At 35.2% G+C, this 20,221-nt stretch overlaps 1 protein-coding gene across 1 annotated transcript in view; it reads left to right on the forward strand.

Moving 5' to 3' along the window:
- The window catches only part of LRP1B (LDL receptor related protein 1B), a 584,315-nt gene that overhangs the window by 523,230 nt on the left and 40,864 nt on the right, over positions 1-20,221 (forward strand). The window contains exons 76-81 of the mRNA XM_075711708.1: positions 1,462-1,703; positions 7,972-8,195; positions 8,462-8,568; positions 11,591-11,707; positions 12,875-13,048; positions 13,574-13,699. Coding sequence (XP_075567823.1) covers positions 1,462-1,703; positions 7,972-8,195; positions 8,462-8,568; positions 11,591-11,707; positions 12,875-13,048; positions 13,574-13,699 — 990 coding nt within the window. The remainder of the gene's footprint in view (positions 1-1,461; positions 1,704-7,971; positions 8,196-8,461; positions 8,569-11,590; positions 11,708-12,874; positions 13,049-13,573; positions 13,700-20,221) is intronic.

Here is a 20,221-nt window from a genome sequence, read left to right on the forward strand (position 1 = left end):
GACAGAGCATGGGAAGCTGAAAAGGCCTTGACTGGCATGAGCAGTACTTAGCAACAGCTAAACCATCAGTGTGTTATCAACATTCTTCTCATCCTAAATCCAAAACACAGCACTATGCCAGCTACTAGGAAGAAAATTAACTCTATCCCAGCCGAAACCAGGACACCTGTTAATTCCAGTTCTTCCTCCTTTGTAGCACACCAGTCAGAAATGTAGGTACACCAGCGCTGTAGCTAGGTGGTGATAGTCAGGTATCTTACACGTTTCATTCACATTTTCTTGAAGCAAACTTATCATGGGAAGATCATATCACTGAGTCATTAGTAGTTTCCTCTATACATAACGTGGACTCTATCAGGATTTATCATCATTACCTATTGCTGAAGAAGCAGTCAGATTATGACATGGGAACAAACAAGGTTACTAATTGTGGATAGTGTCTTGTTATTATACAAACACGCACAATTCTGAAGGCTTATAATTTAAAAATCTGGGAATCATTATCCTACATCTGAATTTTTTGCAAGCTTCATTTCCATTATAATATAGTTAATGGTTCCCTCTTTCCTTCATTGATACTTGCTTTAATGGAACTCCTCTTCTTCTATTTAGCAGGAGTGAGGGAACAAATGATTTTTGGTATTTCATACTCATAAGGAGGAAATGTATTAGACAGACATTATTATAAGTTGATTCTCTATGGATAAATGTGATATAGATTAGCAATCTAAAAAAATTACAAGTGCATTCTAATGTATGCAGCAGATTTGAAACTTTCTCAAAACTTAATGAATAGATACCAGAGAGCATTTTCTTATGAATAACACATTTTACAATATCTGAATCAAGATGGTAACTAGGTATCCATAAATACCACCCATTCACAGGTATCCATAAATGTTAACTCTCTGAAGTGAGGCAATATAAGGTACAACTGCATATGTTCTGTAGCAGCTTTGTCCAGTTTGCTCATGTTACAGTCAATTTCAAAACTTCACTGCCTTCACTAAAGATAGGATCGTTCCACTTCTAATTTCCAATTAAGCAATTTAAAATAATGCTTATGGGCAAGTTTGTGTTCCTTTAATATATACATTTAGGACCCTCTAGACAGAACATGCATATAAAAATACGTAGCGATTCATATGGGCTTAATGCATAATATCCCCTATTTTTGTACACTGCTTAAAGTGTTCAAATTCCTATGTTACATAGGCCTTAAAATATAGTGTTAGGTGTCACAATGTGAGCTTGGAGAGCATTGAAGTAATATATATTGGTATCAGAGTATAAAGAGTTGATTTATTGCCCCAAGTGTTTTTGCAGTCTTCAACAATCAGAAAATAATTTTAACATAAGAAATTATATCAGATAAACACCAAAAAGCTACTTGAGTGAAAAACACTGATTTTGCATTAGTTGACATTTACCTTATTTTTGTTTCATTGTAATAACCCCTAGGCTCTGAAGATCAAGTTCTCTATGTTGCTAATGACACTGACATCCTGGGTTTTGCATATCCATTCAACTACAGTGATGTTCATCAGCAAATATCACATATTGAACATAATTCAAGGATAACTGGAATGGATGCATATTTTCAAGGGGACATGATTGTTTGGAGTACTCAATTTAATCCAGGAGGGATTTTCTACAGAAAACTTCACGACAGAGAGAGAAGGCAAAGTAACAGTGGCTTGATAGTAAGTGATCAAAATCAAAGATTATATGATACAAATTTCTGTTGAAGTACGTTTCTATTCTGATTTATTCAAATGGTATGTATGTCTACTAATGCCTTTCCATTCAAGATTCTGACAGACTTGGTCGAGTCTCTAAGAGATCAAAACTATGGTATTTAAAAAAGTTTTCTACAGAGAAATAACCAGTATGTTAGAGGCTTGGAAAGACTGTATGCCATGAAGATTTTTTATTTTAAGAGAGAAAAGAAGAGAGGATATAATAGACTTATATAAGCAACACAAAGTTTAAAGAAAGGTGTAAACTTCAAATACTTGGAAAACAGGAAATGTAGATAGGCCAAAGACAGGCCCAATTTCCATAATGACCAGGTAAACAATAATATTAGCAAGGCTATGACAGATTTAAAAATCAGAACAATAAGTATTGATTCCTTTATATGTTGAACTGCACAGTATCTTCTTTTAAATAAGCATAGATATAATTTTGCACTTTACAACAGAAACGTGGATTTTTATAACCTAGCTTGATTTCAAGTGGTCTTTTACTTGAAAATAAAATAAATGCAGACTGATACTCCTTTTTTCTAATGTATTTCTACAAAATTGCCAAGGAAGTGTTAGTGCTGAACTGAAGATATCAATGTGATCTTTTCCTTGGTGTTTCTATAATGTGGTAAATTTAGATTTTTTTTTTTTTTTTTTTTTACTTTTTATTAAATGTGATGGCCAAGGAAGTTTTTAGTATTTTCTTGGCCAGTAATAAATCAAGTTAGAAATAACACCTTAAGGCTGTTTCCTTAAACTTAGGAGAGGTAACAGGGATGACCTTACATCACATGAATGCTTTTATATACCCAGTAGAATAAGCAGCAGTAGCAGCAGTAGACTAATCTTTCATCTATCATTCAACTCTTATACATCTGAAATCACTTCTAAGTACCTTTCATCCAAGGATACTTCCTTTGCAAATGAATGACATTCCTGACCTTTGATGTCAGCAGGGCAAAAAGCCTGGGGGATGTAGACATCAACAGACATGAAGGTGCCTGTGATAGCACGTATATGGGAAAAGTGGTTAAAACCCAACACTTCCATCTGCCCAGCAGAAGAGGGTCTAGATTTTGTTGACAGAAAGTGTATGTAAAGTAGATCTAAAATAGAAAATTATCCCTAGCACTTCTCGTAGGCCATGTATGTCATTTCAGTTTTGGGGAAGGATACTTTGAGAACCTAAGTATGTATTCAAGATGTGGAGTAATTCTGCTGTGACATTTTTCTAATTTAAATGTGGCAGATACCTGTGCCTAAGAAATCCTGATAGACACATCTCTCTATAGAGTTCATTGTTAGAAAATAACGAACTTGTAAAGTCTTGTGAAATTAAAGTGTTGGGTTTTTTATTGTTATTTATCTATTTTATTTCTTTTTGGTTAATATGCAGATTGCCTTCTGCAAGGATAAGTGTAGTCTGCTGACCCACAACCTCTCTAATGGGTCTACACTTTCTTACAGGTCCATAAAGCTGAGACTTCTTCATAGTCCAGGGGTTGAAACTTTCATAGCTGTTTTGACATTGTCTCCCTGTTTAAATTAATAAAGATAAAATGTTGTTAGAACTAGTAGTATTTTTCTGAAGTACCAAAATACTTTTTGCTTTTCATATCTCTGTTTCACTATTATGCCAGAATACTTTCTGGTCACTTCCTCTTAATTCAAAGTTACTGAAGAAATTATGTTTTTCTTTATACACCATTTTCCCCTCACTCCTCAGTGCAGGTAGGTGCTCGGGAAGATGCTTGACCCAAGCCATACAAAGCTTTTTTAGAAATCTATATTTGGAAAATGCACGCACTGTATGTGAATATATCTTGGACACATTTCATTTATATTTGTGAAGCATTTACTTCTCATTGTGCTAAACTATTCAGAATATTTTCCTAGCATTATCTCACTAATACTCAAACATTATTGCCTTATATATAACTCATCAGTAGGTTAATTGGTTTTATAGTGCTCCTTTAATATTGTCACTTAAATTTGGTTTTGAAAAGCTTGAGAATTCCTTCACTTTAACCCAAGTTTTTAAATGGATAAGTTTTCAAAGGTTACATTATAACTTTTATATCTAGACTTTGATATGTAAATCAGGACAGTATACTTGAACAAAGTCACCTGCATTTTCAGGTAATTACATGAATGCAAAAATCCATCTCAACTGAAATTGCTCCATGGAATTAACATATCAAGAGCCTTTGTCAGAGAATAGCTTTAAGTATCTCTTGTATTTTTCCGTGAAAAGGGGTTTAAGCTTGGTACAAATTGAAGCATTAAAGAAATAGTAAATATCAACTCTTCAGGGATTATTGACAGATGCAGAAGAGGACTGCATTCCAATCAAGTTAAGATGGTATAAGTGAATTGGTGGTAACTGGTGCTGCTGTTTACTGGCATAATCCTTGGAGAGAGATGTATAAGATATCTGAGGTGAATATTCAACACAGAGTGACTTGCCACTTAAACTCAAGTGCTCTTTTCAACGAAGAGGACACAAAGCTGAACATTAAAATAATTGTACCACATAATAGGAAGAAAAACATAGGTTTTGTAATGTATCCAGTCAGTATATTAGCAGCTTGCTCCAGCCTCACTGTTCTGAGAACTTAACAAGGACCCTTGACCACTCTTGTGATATATCCATGTGTATACTCACAACATTTGCCCCAGGGCCCAGTGAAACTCAGTGCATCACTGTCAATGGAAAGAATTTCTGGACTGTTTTCTCTAAATCGCATTAATTTATGGTTTTACCTTAAAGCTATAACTCTGTATGGATGAAATTTACTTAGGAGACCCTCTCTTTCTGGAATAGATGGTTGGGATTTTTAAATGATCCTACTTATGTGATACAAATGGTCGTTTGGTGAACCATTGGACCTACTGCGCTGCTCACCTGTCAAAGAAAATTTTCTGTTTTGGCGAGTAAAAGTCTAAAAGATTTCTAGTACTATTGTTTCTCATTTATTTTTACTATTCTACTAACATATCATTAGATAATGTATTATTTTAAATGAAGATATTTTAAGCAACAGTAAGTCATTGGTTTACTTCATTCCACAGCAATGCTATACCAAAAACATCTGTAAATAGGTAAAATATTGCTTCACATGTGCTTATGATATAAATTAGATTTGTAATTTAGTCTTCCTGTGTTAAAATGCTAAGCATTGCAAGGTGATTGGTTCCTGCTGCATGCGTAACTTATTTTCCCCAGTCAAACTCAACGTTAGAGGCTCTTTAGGGGCTGAAAATTTTTCTGTAATCTACCACTATGTCAAAATGGTTTCCAAATTCAAGCTGTTACTGCAGCTTCTTTTTTTTCTTTTTCTGTTTTTTGTTTTTGGGGTTTTTTAATTCTTTACCTTTAAAACTGGTTTTACGGTAGGCAGCAGTTCTGATCAAAAGTCGTCAAGCTGACATGGTCTGTAGTTGTGCAGAGACTACCATACTATAAAAATTGATCAGGCTTCAAACCCCAATTTTTCTAATAAGTTGTAGTGTGTTATATTTAGCATCAAAGTGGGCTAAAATAACTGTAGAAAATCTTACTGTGATTTTGTTCCTGTATTTTCATCTGTATTCTGTATGCAAAATCATTCTTTAAAATTAACATAATCCAAATAAGCTATTAGGTAAAAGCTCATTTACAGGAAGTAATTTTCCTAGACAGTGTGAGAAGATGCATAAGACATCAGAAATATGATGTAGCTGGGCTGAAACTTAATGAACACAACTGAGAATTACACAGCCGTAGCATCAGCTAGTGTTTTTTATTCTCTTTTTTTAAACTCTTACACCAGATGGCTGCTTTCCATTTCTTCTTGTTATCTCCTTGTTCATTTGATCTTTAATATGCACCCCAGCATTACTGGAATTTCACTTATCCTGTAGAGTTGAGAAGAATGTGTAAGGGTCAGTGTTAGTATCGCTCTCTACAACTACCTGAAAGGAGGTTGTAGTGAGGTGGGTGTTGGTCTCTTCTCCCAAGTAGTTAGCAATAGTACAAGGGGAAATGGGCTCAAGCTGCGCCAGGGGAGGTTTAGGTTGGAAATTAGGAAAAATTTCTTTACGGAAAGGGTGGTCAAGCATTGGAACAGGCTGCCCAGAGAGGTGGTGGAGTCACCATCCCTGGAGGTGTTCAAAAAACGGGTAGATGTGGCACTTTGGGACATGGTTTAGTCTAGTCTACCCTTAATTGGTTTAGTGTGGACTTGGTAATGTTCAGTTAATGGTTGGACTGGATGATCTTAAAGGTCTTTTCCAACCTAAATGATTCTATGATTCTATAGTAAGCAACCCAACCTTGTTCCAGAATCTTTTTAGGATGTCCCTTTGTCTCATCTGCTTCTACTACCAGCTTTTTGGGAACCATCACTCACTCTGCATGGTAACTCCCATCATGTGCTTACCAGCTTCCAAAAAAAGCAGCCTTACTGTAAACAGTTGTTCTTGAAAGAAAGGCAAGGGACTGTGCCGTCCGTGCTAGCTGCTCTCCTTTTAAAAGAATATTTGGTTCCAGCCTTGTAAGCCAGTGCTGTCAGCCCTTGCAGTCTCCAAAGTAGTAACTGGAGATCTCCAGGCTTCTTGGCACAGGTGCCTGAATACTACCCAGAATTAAAGGAGTTTGAATTAAAAATACAATAATGCTTATCTGCAAATACCCACATTTTGGGGTATTTTGTCCTTTACATGAATGTTGCTTGGGTAATGTAAGAAAGGAAAAAAAGAGGTTGTTGCATGCAAATGCTACATTTCTTGAAAAAAAAAAAAAGTTTATTTTTGTGGTATTTCTGGAAGCATATGCTGCCAGTATCATCATTTCATAACAAAGAATTATGATACATTATTTTGTTTAACTTTAAAAAAATGACTGTGACCCTGTTTTTAAAGAAATACTGTTTTGTAAATGCAGTGATTGATTTTGCTGCTTTAATACTCATCTAAATAGAAAGTCAGGGCTCTGTATATCTTTAGAACATGCATTCTATGACATTTTTGCAGAATTAAGGGTTTATGACCAATGAACTATCTAAATTCACCCTTGCAGTCCTATTACTTCACCTAGAGAATGAAATGACCTTTATTTTATGATGAAAATAGTCTACAAATGTCTTGTGGTATTAGGGAACTCTGGCACCTGAGGAAAACAAGTTATTTTAGGATTTTCTTTCCTGATTTCTAGTTACATAGCTTAGTAGCATTCCATTACTGCATTTGTCAAGGAATAGACATTATTTGTTCATAATTTAACTTTATGTCATTATAGATAAACAGGCAAACAATTCTATATGTATTCAGCCCATGCAGGTGTTGAATTGTTTATGATATGCTGCATTCATGTTAGAAATAGTTGGGTAGTCCTATTTTACAGATTTTACTCCTCTCTGCAGGAATTCTAGTAAACTTTAAAGAAACTTGTTCATATAGATCTCCTATTTGCGATATGAACTCCTATCCTTAGGACCATTTTTTAGGATCTAGGTCTTAATGATAACTGTGAAATCATGACAGAGATACTACAGTTTATAATTTTAAAGTGATAATCTGTCAAGCCTCTTTTACATATGAAGCTGAATATTGCACTAACTAGTTTTAATTGGTGGTGGAACACAGGAACAGTTAACAGCAAGGGAAGAGAAACATTTAAAAATTTGCGTTACAATTGCATGCTAGTATTGGTCAGAATACAGGGGTAATTTTATGCAGTTTTCTAAATGCAGTGATTTTATTTATCCGTGGCAGGCTGCTGAGCAGCCATACCTCAGGATGGTCTCAAGCACCATTTGCACTGGGGGCTTTGGGTTGGGACATCATACCATAGCTCTGCATGGAGTATAATAGCTGTATAAGCTTAATTCTACCCTTTCCTTTCCTTTTGAATTACAGTATGTAACATTTATTTGCTTCAGTGTCAATAGGTCAAGTAGTTCATGCCTAAGTGCCTTTTTCTTAATGTGGGTAGCCTTAGGCTTGAGAAAACAGTTTTGAACCATTGACTTGTTCTTCTGCATTGAATAGAACTGTCAGCAGATCACTTAGAGCCGATCTCCTACAGGTGGAATTTACGTCTTTCCAATGCAGTGTTTTTAAATATTTCACCATATTGAAGGTAAAAGTTACTTAACTGTAAAAAGTTACATAAATCTCTGACTATGCAGCTGCTGTGAAAAATCATTTCCATAAATCTGACTTTAACATCTGTTCCTTTTAGTGTCCAGAATTCAAAAGACCTAGGGGCATTGCAGTTGACTGGATTGCTGGAAATATTTACTGGACTGATCACTCCAGAATGCATTGGTTCAGCTACTATACAACTCATTGGACTAGTCTGAGATACTCCATCAATGTAGGTCAATTGAACGGACCTAACTGTACAAGACTCCTTACAAGCATGGCAGGAGAACCATATGCAATTGCTGTAAATCCGAAAAAGGGGTAAGTATGTTTCAGCATTACTCTGTTTTGGTAATTTAAACAAAAATGCAAAGTAGAGTAAAAGAAATAAAATTATGTCTACAAATGTCTAAACTTTTCCAAGTCATTTACTTAATTTTCCTGCTCGATTTACCTGTATGTAAATCAGGATCAGTTATCCCCCATCTTTCAGGTAGGTTGAAAGGCTCATAAAAATTTAGTATCAGTGAAGTGCTTTGAGGTTATCTATAGACATCCAGCTTACTTTTTATGTTTAATACTTTTAGGATGATGTACTGGACAGTTATTGGGGATCGCTCTCACATAGAGGAATCATCTATGGATGGTACTCTGAGAAGGATATTGGTTCAAAAGAATTTACAAAGGCCTACAGGTATACAGCTTATCCATTTTTCCTAATTACATGGCACTTGCTAACTCAGTGTAGATTTGTTGGATGAATTTCAGTTTCTCAGTTTGAAAAAAAAAAAAACAAACATATTTTTTAAAATATGTATTCTGGTTATTCATATGCAGCTACTAATCAAATTCTTAGTTCTGTTTTCAAATGATACATCTTAATATGATTTAAACTTTTGTAACGAAGCTTAATGTGATGATTTTACAAAGTAGTATCAAAGGACTATATATAACCACTTAAAATGTGATTTGTTCAATAACACTGAACAAGCAAAATCAATTAAGAGAACACCAGTTAGTGGCAAGACACATTTTCTAAGAATGCATATGAAACCTCACAGCCTATTCTAGTTCCTTTCCTGAACACACTGCAAAATACTATAAAACAAGGTTTAGGTATTCAAAGAAGCAACAACTTAATTATCTCAGTATTTTACAGAACTATTTTGAAGCTTGACAGTACATGTTGAGATCTTGTGCATTACCATTAAGACTCTATTGGCAGGATAAAAGTAATTTTTATGACAAAGGAAATGATAAATCCAGAATGAAACATGTCTCTCTCAAATAGCAGCATCCTGTCTTGAAACCACAAATGATTTGTTCGTGACCCATTTTCACATGCAATATTTGATGTTTCTCCAGGCTTACAATGATAATTTGTTATTATTGCATTGCAAATTAGGGGTTGTCCAACTTTGGGATGCGTATCTGTTGAAACATAGGCTTCTTTCAAGAGGATGTTATCTGAATATCTAAGCGTCTAGAGGCTGTCACTATCACAGCAACAAGTAATAACATTTTAACAGACTGCTAAATCCCATGCTAAGCTGGGCTTATGGTGTTGCATAGGCGAATTATACTCATCCCTGAAAGGAAACACTCTTCCTTTATTGACATGATTAGATTGAAATATAGCAACTTAAGAAATTACATATGTGATAAGGAAGGCTTTGAGGAGAGAAAGCTTATGCTCCTTAGATAAGAAAGAAGCACAATAATAATAATAATAATAATAATAACCCCCCCCCTCAGTCAATAGTAAAATCAGTAAGAAGCATCTGATTATTCAGACTGAAAGACAATAGAATTTTATGTTTATCAGAGCTGTTACATATTCTTTGCTGAACTTCTTATGTAAAACGCTGTGAACATATCTGATATACTAATAATTAGATTTAGTTCTAATTGCTGGAATTGTGCTTTTTTGTCTCTTATTATCAGTCTGGTTGATTGCCAAGGTTATGTCCTATGGAGACATGAAAATTAAGAAAATTAGCAGAATTACCAAAAATGAGCAGACTTTGCAAAGAGGAAATTGCACAAATGCCTTGCCGCAGTATTGCATTTTCCTGTACCTGCTGCCTGAAAACACTTTTGTGGCATCCTGTGCTTTTCTTCCTTTACTTCATGGTAGAAAGTAGACATTTATGGAGTCTTGACAATTTTTTGTCAGATATTTCATACAGATCCATGTCTTTGTAAAGCGAATGCAAAGAAAGAGTCCAAGCCTTTAATATTTCCTCCCAAATGAGACTTTACTACTATTGTTTAGATTAAGTTTAAGATTTTACTAAACATCTGTGTTCCACTGCCTTAAATTTATTACTAAATATACATTTCCTATTTCAAGTGAGAGAGAGTGAGAGTTTGAGCATTTAGGCTTGACTTCACAGGAGTTACATAAAAATGACTGTCACAGGAGTGCTATATGTATGAAACAAAAATAAGTACTTTTTCACACTGTGTTATCTCTGATACTGTGAAAGATACATTAAGAATGTTATTTATTTATTATTTGATATTTAATATTCTTATTAAAGTGCAAAGAATAATTTAAAGCTGGAGAGTGGGGACTGCCTCTAAAATATTCCCCCTTACAGGTACTATGTATCACACAGAGTTGACACATTGTGATTATCTTTTACTAGAAATGATTCTCTTTAGCTGTATGCCTGAATACCCGTGTTTCTTTTAAAGAGGGTTTTTTTTTTAATGGAGTTGCAAATGTAAACATATTTCACTGCTCTGTGCGTCAGACTTCCTCCACTTCCTCTCATCTATCTGTAGCTGATTAATTTATGACCTTAAGAGGAGATTTTTTCCTGTTATGTATAATTTCTTTTGATGTATTTTTTTTCTGACTTACCTACTTACATAAATAGGAAGAAAAATACTTTTTCCCTTTCTTATTAAAAATATACTACAACTTCAAAAGCTCAGAATTAAATTATTTTATGGTTCAAATATTTTTTCAGGCTGAAACTTTTGACATGACCTAAAATGGCATATTAATCATCCTCTGTGAAACATGGGCTGCTTGATTTAACTATTTAGTTATTGCCTAGAGGCTGGGTAGTCACAATGTTATCTATCTTTTATTCTCATTTGTGCTCTCAGTCACTCACTCTTGTGCTTTCTTTTCATATATATGTGGATATATACCTCTGTCAATATTGCTGTTTAAGTCTTGCAGCACTAACGTAATGAAAATAATCTGATTTTTAATTCTGTAATAATTACTGTGTGTGAAGTTTTGGTGATAAAAAAAGAGCATAATTATATGCTTGTGAAAACAGGATAGGTTACGGAGATTCTGAAGTCTGGACGCCTTGTTTTTAACGTGTGGTCACACTGGTGCTACTGCTTAGAAATCTATTGACATAATAGATTTTTTTGTTGGTAGAGCAAATTACAGGATTAGATTCTATATTTAATTCCCACCTGGTGTATATCACTACCTGCTGAGGCTAATGGGTTTGAAAAGGTACTGACCTTGGAAGAGTAAAGTAAAGTAAAAAACCATGGTTGCCTCAAGGGGAAGGCTTAAGCAGAAGGTGTTGTATTTTATTCTCCTTGGTTTCTAGTCATGCTTTTTCATTTTCACCATATTTTGTGTTCATAAGAATCTGAATGATATAAAAATGTACAGTTATATGAAAATATTAATTTTTTTCAGGTTTTATATAGCTATTTGAACTTTATTTTCTTTGTAGGTCTCGTAGTTGATCAGTTCAGTCAGCGTTTGTTCTGGGCTGACTTTGAATTATCTGTTATTGGCAGTGTTCTTTTTGATGGTTCCGATTCAGTTGTGTCTGTGAGCACTAAACAAGGTATGGAGAGCTTGTATATAACATGATTTCTATTTATTGTATTTGGTAAAAGTTTCACTATTCAGAGAAACTGTGTGAGCAAAAAGCAGTGATTATTAGGTAATATTAATTGCTTTTGTTAGCTAATACTTCAGATATTATCTAAACAAATAGATATTTAAGATAAGATAATTCTAGCTTTAAGATAATCTGATAAAGTTACTTTAGGGGAACAAAGATTCAGTGATACGTGCAAATCTCCAAGTTTGTTATCTAATCATTAGCTTAGGTATTATCAAATAACACTGTGATTAATATTTCTGCTTGGCCTCACTTGGACTTACATAGCAACAGGAGCACCTTGACTAGTTAGAAATTAGAGCTGTCTGCATTGCACAGGAATTGTATAGTTTATAGAACAGTTGACCTGAATCAGTTCTTGGAAAAATAATGGGTTTGGCTTTCAGGTCAGTAAGTAATCACAGAATTCTGCTGACAGAATGTGAATGAGGAAAGTTCGTTTCATAAGAAAAGAGATTCTGGTTAAGCAAACTTTGTTTTTATAGAATTGCATGTTGGCTTTTTAACAATTTGATAATGTATGTAACAATTTATGAAATTTCAGTACAAAAGAGAGGAAACACATTAAAAAAAATAAAAATTTGAAAGCAGTCTTTTTGGGAGGATTGCTTATTGGGCAGTTGGTAGAGGAGTTTCATCAGGATGATATTACATTTAGCGCTGCTGAGTGCTTTAACCAATGATCTGGAAGTCACCAGGGGGTTCTGGAAGATACTAAGAAAAATCTCCCATAATCCAAATTGAGCGGGACCAGGTTTAAATCATCTTATTCTGGTTTAATAGCATTTTATTTCACAACTTGGATCAATATACATGGAAGTAGTCATCTCAAGAAGGATCACTTTGAGTGTAGGGATCTGACTACAACCTCCTGTAACACTGAACAGATGCCATGCAGATGCCTGACAAGAGGTTTTTGTTGCTTGTAGTATGTGAAGAGTTCCTTTTAAGAAGATTGCTTTTTCAAAAGCAAGCTTTGTGGGTACAAAACTGAATAATAATGTCTTTAGGTGGTAATTGCAATAATGCAACTGAAGTTTTTATTTAAAGAAAGTTGTTTATTATTTGAATATGAATATTTGTATTTATTATCCATTTTTATTCAAGGTTTACTGCATCCACATAGAATTGACATTTTTGAGGATTACATATATGGAGCAGGTCCTAAAAATGGTGCATTTAGAGTACACAAATTTGGCAGGAGCCTTGTAGAATATCTAAGTGTGGATGTTGATAAAGCAAAAAGTGCCTTGATTTTTCACCGCTACAAACAAATGGACTGTGAGTAAGCATAATTATTTCAAACTCAATATTGAGCAAGTTCACCTCAGGGGGGGAAAAAAAAGTAACCAAGTTGTATAGATATAAAACAGAGCCTGATTGTACAAACTGAAAATAGATTTAGTCATATTTCTTTATATAAGTTTGATTTAGATTTTTTTGATGCATTTGCTCTCATTTGAAAGAACATTGGACAAGTGCTTGCCTTGTGTACCCGCACTGTAAATGAGGTATTAAAAAATTAGGAGAGAGCTGAATACAAATGCCTTTAGCCACAACCAGATGAGGTTTTTTACTGCATATTACCAGTACATTTTTTGCTACTGAAATAAATTCTATCCTGGTGTGTCTTGCATTGCCATTCGAGAGAGTGTGTTCACTGACTTCAGGCTGTTGATATCCTGGAAACTGGAAGTGTATCAGAATTTTTATATCTGATTATTTATCTTTTCCTACTTCTAGAACACAGTGTAATTCTAAGAAAAAAAAAAAAAAACATTTTTAATATTTTGTCTTTTTAAACAGTGCCTAATCCATGCTTGGACCTGACATGTGAATTCATTTGTTTACTCAACCCTTCTGGTGCAACATGTGCTTGTCCAGAAGGAAAATCACTGGTGAATGGAACATGCATTGATCAGAGCCTCTTAGGTAGGTATTGAAAACTGCATGAGAACCAGAAAATAAACAACTGGTCAGTTTTTGTCATTGCAAAAAGCTAGGCTGTCTACGAGTCAAGAGTTTTGTGATTTTGTTCAATATATGTATTACTTATCTGAAATGGAAACGAAATAAGAAGCAGCAAAATCCCTGATTCAAAAAAAGATGTTTATATTAATCAAAATGAAAAATGAGCTTTCAGCTGAACTGATACAAGATGATACATAAAAGTGAATGTGTATGTATATTGAGCAAAAGAAATTTGAAAAGCTCTAAAGTGTTTTGGATTCCAAATTAAACATTAGACATTCAGGGGGAAAAAAAAAAAAAACCTTAAAGACCATCAAGAAACACCTCTGCTTAGACTGCAGCAATAGTCAAAAGGCAGTAAGAGCAACATAGCAAATAGTAAAGACTTTGAAGTAACAGGCAAAAAAGAAAAAAACAACCGAAATATTTTTATCGAAAATTATATCTTTCCATAACATCTATAATGATTAGGAAACCAGACTTCATGGTAAAAGAGCTGCTAAGTTCTTGCTATATTTTAGGGAGGGGAAAAAGAAAATCTTCTTTTCCATAGAAGAATATTATTAATTACTCTAAAACTATTCCTACTCCAATTGAGGCCAAACCTAAGGTGGTCAGACTGCTGCAATGAATTCTTAGCTAGCTTGAATTTTAAAAGGTTCTAGAAATCATAGAACAGGATTTCTTATGTGTATGAGAAGTCAGAATGTATTAGGATGTTTTTCTAATGTTTAATTCCAGGCTCAGAAGTGATGCATATTTTGGTGAGATCCTCAGTACTTAAAGTGCTCCATTTATCATTAAATTAATTTACCTGAAATGTTACCATTCTGTGGATAAAATCGCACCTATTTATACGGCCTTGTCTTTAAATATTGAATTAACACAACTGTGTTTTAGTGGGTTACGATGTGGTATTAGTAAAGCTATCCTGTCTAGCAGCATTTCTCTATCTGGATGAAGACATTTAAGAATAATTTAGTAAAATTTAGTAAAAAATTTAGTAATTTAGTAAATTTTAGTAAAAAAATACTAGAAAACTTGTCCTAGTAACAAACTCATTCATGATTTTGCTTATGTAGGAGAACATTGTATGCAATGCATTTACGGTACCAACTTTCATATGTACTACACCATGCTCTAGCAAAAATAACAGGAATTGAAAGCTTTATTACTGTACACCCTTGGCTGAATACCTGTCAATAGGTATTTATATAATAGTTACACAACTATAAAACAGTTTACAGCTGTTTTACAACAATTTCCACTGGTAGGGGAGAAGTGGTGTCACTGAAGTAGATGTAAGGGAAAACATTAGTGTACTGTACAAGGTTTCTAACTCTCGAGACAAATCAGTCTAAACACCCTTTGTCTTCAGAGAGCATCTGCCTTCCCTGCCACTCCAAGTGTCAGCCCTTTGCTCATCTGAGATGGATACTTGTCAAGATTTTCTGCTGATACAGTACCACCTAAAAATTATTTCAAATGACCCATAGTTACACCTTAGGTGTTGAAGAAAGGACAAAGAAAAGAATGTTGTTTTTCACTGCTGATTGGTAGTAATTTGAACCTGTAATTTCAGTAATGCTACAGTTTTACTAGTGGGGCAAATGATTATGCCATGGTAGAGTTTTCAGGAAGGTATGTTTTTATTAGAGGAAGATCTGAAGAGGATTTTAAATTATTTCACTGCTGGTTGTAAATTTTTATGGATAGACAGAAAATGCCTAGAGGAGCATTTTTAATACATTGATAATTTTCAGTATCTTCCCACAACTGCAATATCTGTTATGGCTTTTTAAAGGGCTGCTGAGTAAGTGTTTCGTAGTTTTCTGATTACAATTATATTTCAAGTAATGTCTAGCATAGGCTTTTTTGTACATTTTTTCTTGTATGTTATTTTTGTAATAGTAGATTGCAGGTTTTGTAGCCTCACAGATTACAAATTACAAATTGAAAAAAGCCTCAGTATCATAGCACACTAATAAGTGTGTGGTTTTGCACTATTTTGACTTTTTAAAAGAAGTATGAAGGGGATGTTAAGTGTTTGTCTCATGCTGACACTCCACTTAGGCTTCCAAGGATCAACAGAGATTCCTGGAAAGCTCAGAGTTGACCTCAAGATCAGCATCTTGAATTAATACAGGTTTATAATTAATGGCTGGCTCACAACCCACTTGCCATTAATAGGTTGTTAATAGCCTGCAAAGAAAAGACAAGTCAAGTTCTAAACCAGGTTCTTTTCCTTTAGGAAGTTATACAGTATGGAAAAAAAAAAAAAAAAAAGGAGCTGTAGTCTTCTTTTGCTGATGAAGAGCTAGAAAATGTATAGGAAATATTCCAAACTGCATACATTCAACCTGTTTAAATCTAGCATTATATTGTCTTCATTGTCTCAGAGCATTTTTAGCATAGTTATGGATGTCAGTAACCCAAAACAGCAATTCCTGCCTTACATGGCTGTCAACACCTGTATATTGTAGAAGAGTGACCTGACATTGATCCAAAGGGACGTTATATTTATTTGTTGGTCTGCAAAAAAATCCTGATTCAAAGTCAGTTGAAATATTCCTGTTGATTTTGGTGGTCTTCTGTTTTTTCCCTAAAACAGTGAAATTCAGAAGATTTTAATTTGAGACATGAGTGTCTGTGAAACACTTTTTATCTGATTTATTCATTTGGGTTTTTTTACTGGTTTGATCACAATGCAGTAATAATTTACAGAGCAGAAAACTCAACTTTTTAAGTCTCTTTTAATGGACGTCATTCATGTAGCAATAGAAGTGAGGTGTACTGGTTGTTTTGTACTTGCACAGTAGCCATTTCAAGTCATGTAAGAAGTCTTTTAGTTTCACAGATTAGTAGTAATTGTGAATATCAAGAACTAATGTGACTTAACTATAACTTAGCTGTACTTTTTGAAGTTGCAATAGTAAACAGTAGTGTATTGAACATTCATAATACTTTTTAGTGTCTTTAAATGTTTTGGGCCTTTTAAAATGTAGTAAGGAAGCTAATAGTAGATTTCCATGACTTGACAGAGTCAAAATGGGACAGCTAAATCCAGTTCCCATCCATGTTTAATAGTGTCCCCAGGAGATTGTGTGTTTGAAGATTCTATTTTGACAATGCATATGTCTATCCTTGTGAAAAGTGCTTTCCAACAAATAGTGATTATTTTCAACATTATTATGGCATTCTTCATTTTGGTAGTTTTTGGCATGACTATTGTAAAGATGCCTTGCACTCTTTGTGCAATTTATTAGTCAGTCTACCTTAAGTTTGGTGGCTGGGAGGTAATCTGTCTTGCTCTGTTTCTTGTGACTATATCCCAAAAACCAACTCAGATTCTGCTCCACTGGATTGTTGTTTGGTTTTGCTTATTTTTTTTTAACAAAAGAAAATCAAGGTAAGGTTTGAAATTCTGCATAATATTACCACTGGCTTGATCCATTGAATTGATTTTTCTTCCTAAGTCCTGTGTGAGCAATTCTAAATATTGAATCCTCAGTCTCTTTCTGTAAGACTGAATCCAGATTGCTTCAGACGGCTGTTTCACCAGCATCTCACACAACTGATGAGAAACAGCTTTTGGGTTTGATTTGGCTTTTTCAAGCCAGAGTTATTACAACATATGTGTGTTATATCATTCAGAATGTTTTTATAACAAAGTGAAAGCGAGTTCCTGTGTGTTCTTAGATAAGCTTCCATCTCATTTCTCCCTAGATGATTATGATTGACAAAGCACAGTTTATTTATTGACTATAGGAGACCTGACTTTTTCCATTTAGAACCTACCCTTTAGTTTTCATATGGGTGGAGTACCACTTCATTTTCCTAAAAGAGACCACTGGATTTACATCCATTAGTTTTATTGTATCTAGTAATCTGTAGCACAATGAAGCTAAAAATGTACCGAGAGGATGAAAATGCAGAGACTTCCACTGGAGGAAGACAGTGTGCACCACAGGTGAATGAGCAAGAGTAATGAACACTTCCAAGAGTTCAGTATTCTGGAGCAGCATGTTTATCACTTCCATTTTAAGAAGGGAATATTTGTGCTCTCTTGGCTGAGTGAAAAGCCTGAGAAAAATTACAAAGACTCAGATCTGACATTGCTTCTGAACAGAGATGATGCATTTAATTTATTATGGTGTTTCCTTTAGCACATTTCTGTGGGGACTTGCCCACTACATGCACAGATTGCAGGCAGACAAGTGCTTTGGCTGGGGATTGTCACGATCCAAACTGGCCCGCCCAGGGAGGATCGTGGAAGTTCTGTGATTCCCTTGCACTAAATTAAGGTGAAATGACACCAAGCGATCGATTAAACACTTTATTGATGATAGAAACAACCTGAACTTGGCAAGCCTAACGGTAGGCAACCTGAACTAGGATAGTGTAACAGTAGGCAATGTGGGATTCTAATTTAAATACTTATAAGAAGAAAAGAAACAGAGGGGTGGGAGAGAGAGAGAGTTATCACCACCCTTGGATCCTGCAATGATAGAATCATAGAATCATAGAATGCTTTGGGTTGGAAGGGACCTTGAGAGATCATCGAGCCCAACCCCCCTGCAGTGAGCAGGGATTGAGCCTGTGAACTTGGCGTTATTAGCACCGTGTTCTAACCAACTGAGCTAACCCGGCTGGTCATAGAATAGTTTAGGTTGGAAAAGACCTTTAATATCATCCAGTCCAACCATTAACCTAACACTACCAAGTCCACCACTAAACCAATCAAGGGTAGAGTAATAATTTCATGTTTCCTGGCTTGGTGGCTGGATTATTTTTAATGAAAGTAAAAACTAGGAATCATTAAGGATGGAAGGGATCTCTGAGATCCTTAAGTTGATGATGATGATAGATGTAGTGATTCTCTGGTGGTGGGCGTGCACACCTGGCTTTCTGAGTCATGTCTTTTATAAGCCAGTCTCTGCCTCTCAATTGCGTCAAGTCCATCCCCTCAACAACTTATATGGTTCTTGTTTCAGAAAGTTCTCAGTCTTCTGTGCAGGCACCATTGTGGGGAGTGGTCGCAAGGGGTCCTTCAGGTGGTCCTGAGCCCCTTCCTCAAATGAACTCTGTATGGCCTCTGGCCATATGTGGTGAGTTGCGAGGCACATCAGAAATACGGAACTGCGCATCCTCCGACACGCCTCCCCGTGCTCTGTGCCAGCCGACTTCCCACTTGTGGTTCGGTGTCACCATGCAGTTCTTAACTTTTTCGCCACAATGTTTGAGACATCGACCAACCACCACAACATCTGAGACATCAACATACATTAACTCTTTCAGTCTCTCACAGGGATGTAGAGGTTAATCCCTGTATACCTTCCTTCTCACCCACAAAGTCTGCCTCAGGGAGCTGTACTAGCAAAAGCTATGGCAGTTCAATCCATGCTATCTTCTTCGGTTTTGTCCTGCTTTCAGTCTTTCTGGATATCAAATAGAACAGGGTTCACACAGAAATCTGCTTCTGGTTTGAAAAAAAAAAACAATTTTTACAACGGTATCTTCTGTATTTACAAAGGGGTTACTCTTGGGACTGGTGTTTACCAGAACAGAAGAAAATGCATTACATCACAGCAGGTGCCAGTTAGTTTTTTCTCACTGTGCATCCTTTTCTTAGCCCTTCTCTTCCATTTAAAATTGTAAAGCAAACAGATTTTTAAAAGCAAAAAAAATGTGAAGGGAAAACAAAGAGGAGGATCTGTCTTACAGCATTCAGACAGAATTTGGGGATTACAACTTATTTTGATAAATTTCAGCTTATGCAAAACCGGCAGATAGTAAGACCCTCATCTGGAGGGACAGGAAGATTTATGGAACCTTACCATAACATTAGAACTCTGCACTCTGTCTTTAATAGGTACATTCAGCTCAGTGAAGGATGAGCTACACCCTTGCCTGAAGGATAAGCAAGAACAAATACCTTTCTGCCCCATGAGATGAGTGTTTTCCACTGTGGGGAGGGAAATTGTTCTTGTCCCAAAGCATGTAGTTCATTAACCCTGTGCTCTATAGCATCATGTCTCCATTTAACAGCCTAGTCTGGAAATCAGTGGGTATTTCAAAGGGAAAAAAACAGCAAAAAGAAAGATGCATTTTTCTCAAGAAAGAAAGGGTTGTTATAGAAATGCCAAGAAAATATGTGTGTGTGTGTGATTGGGGGAGAGGGATGGAATATCAAAAAATTGAACGAGTGAAGGAAAAAATACCAGTAGAGTTCAACAACAAGTTGTTTTGCTGCTTTTTCAATTTCTTCTGTGTAAGATTTTCCTTTTACTTTCAGTTAAAGGAAAGAGTCAAAGTTGGAGCAAATAAGCCATAAGTCCATTAATGGTTGTGTCAAACAGTCATATCAGGAAGGAAAACATAAGCAAAACTGCAAATCAAAGTTATTTGATTCTTTATTAAAGACATATTAAGATTGAAATAGCCAACTCAAGGCAGAAGAAAACTAAATAACCAGGCTACGAG

The sequence above is a fragment of the Pelecanus crispus genome, chromosome 5, assembly GCF_030463565.1.
Source record: "Pelecanus crispus isolate bPelCri1 chromosome 5, bPelCri1.pri, whole genome shotgun sequence".
NCBI classification, from domain to species: Eukaryota; Metazoa; Chordata; class Aves; order Pelecaniformes; family Pelecanidae; genus Pelecanus; species Pelecanus crispus.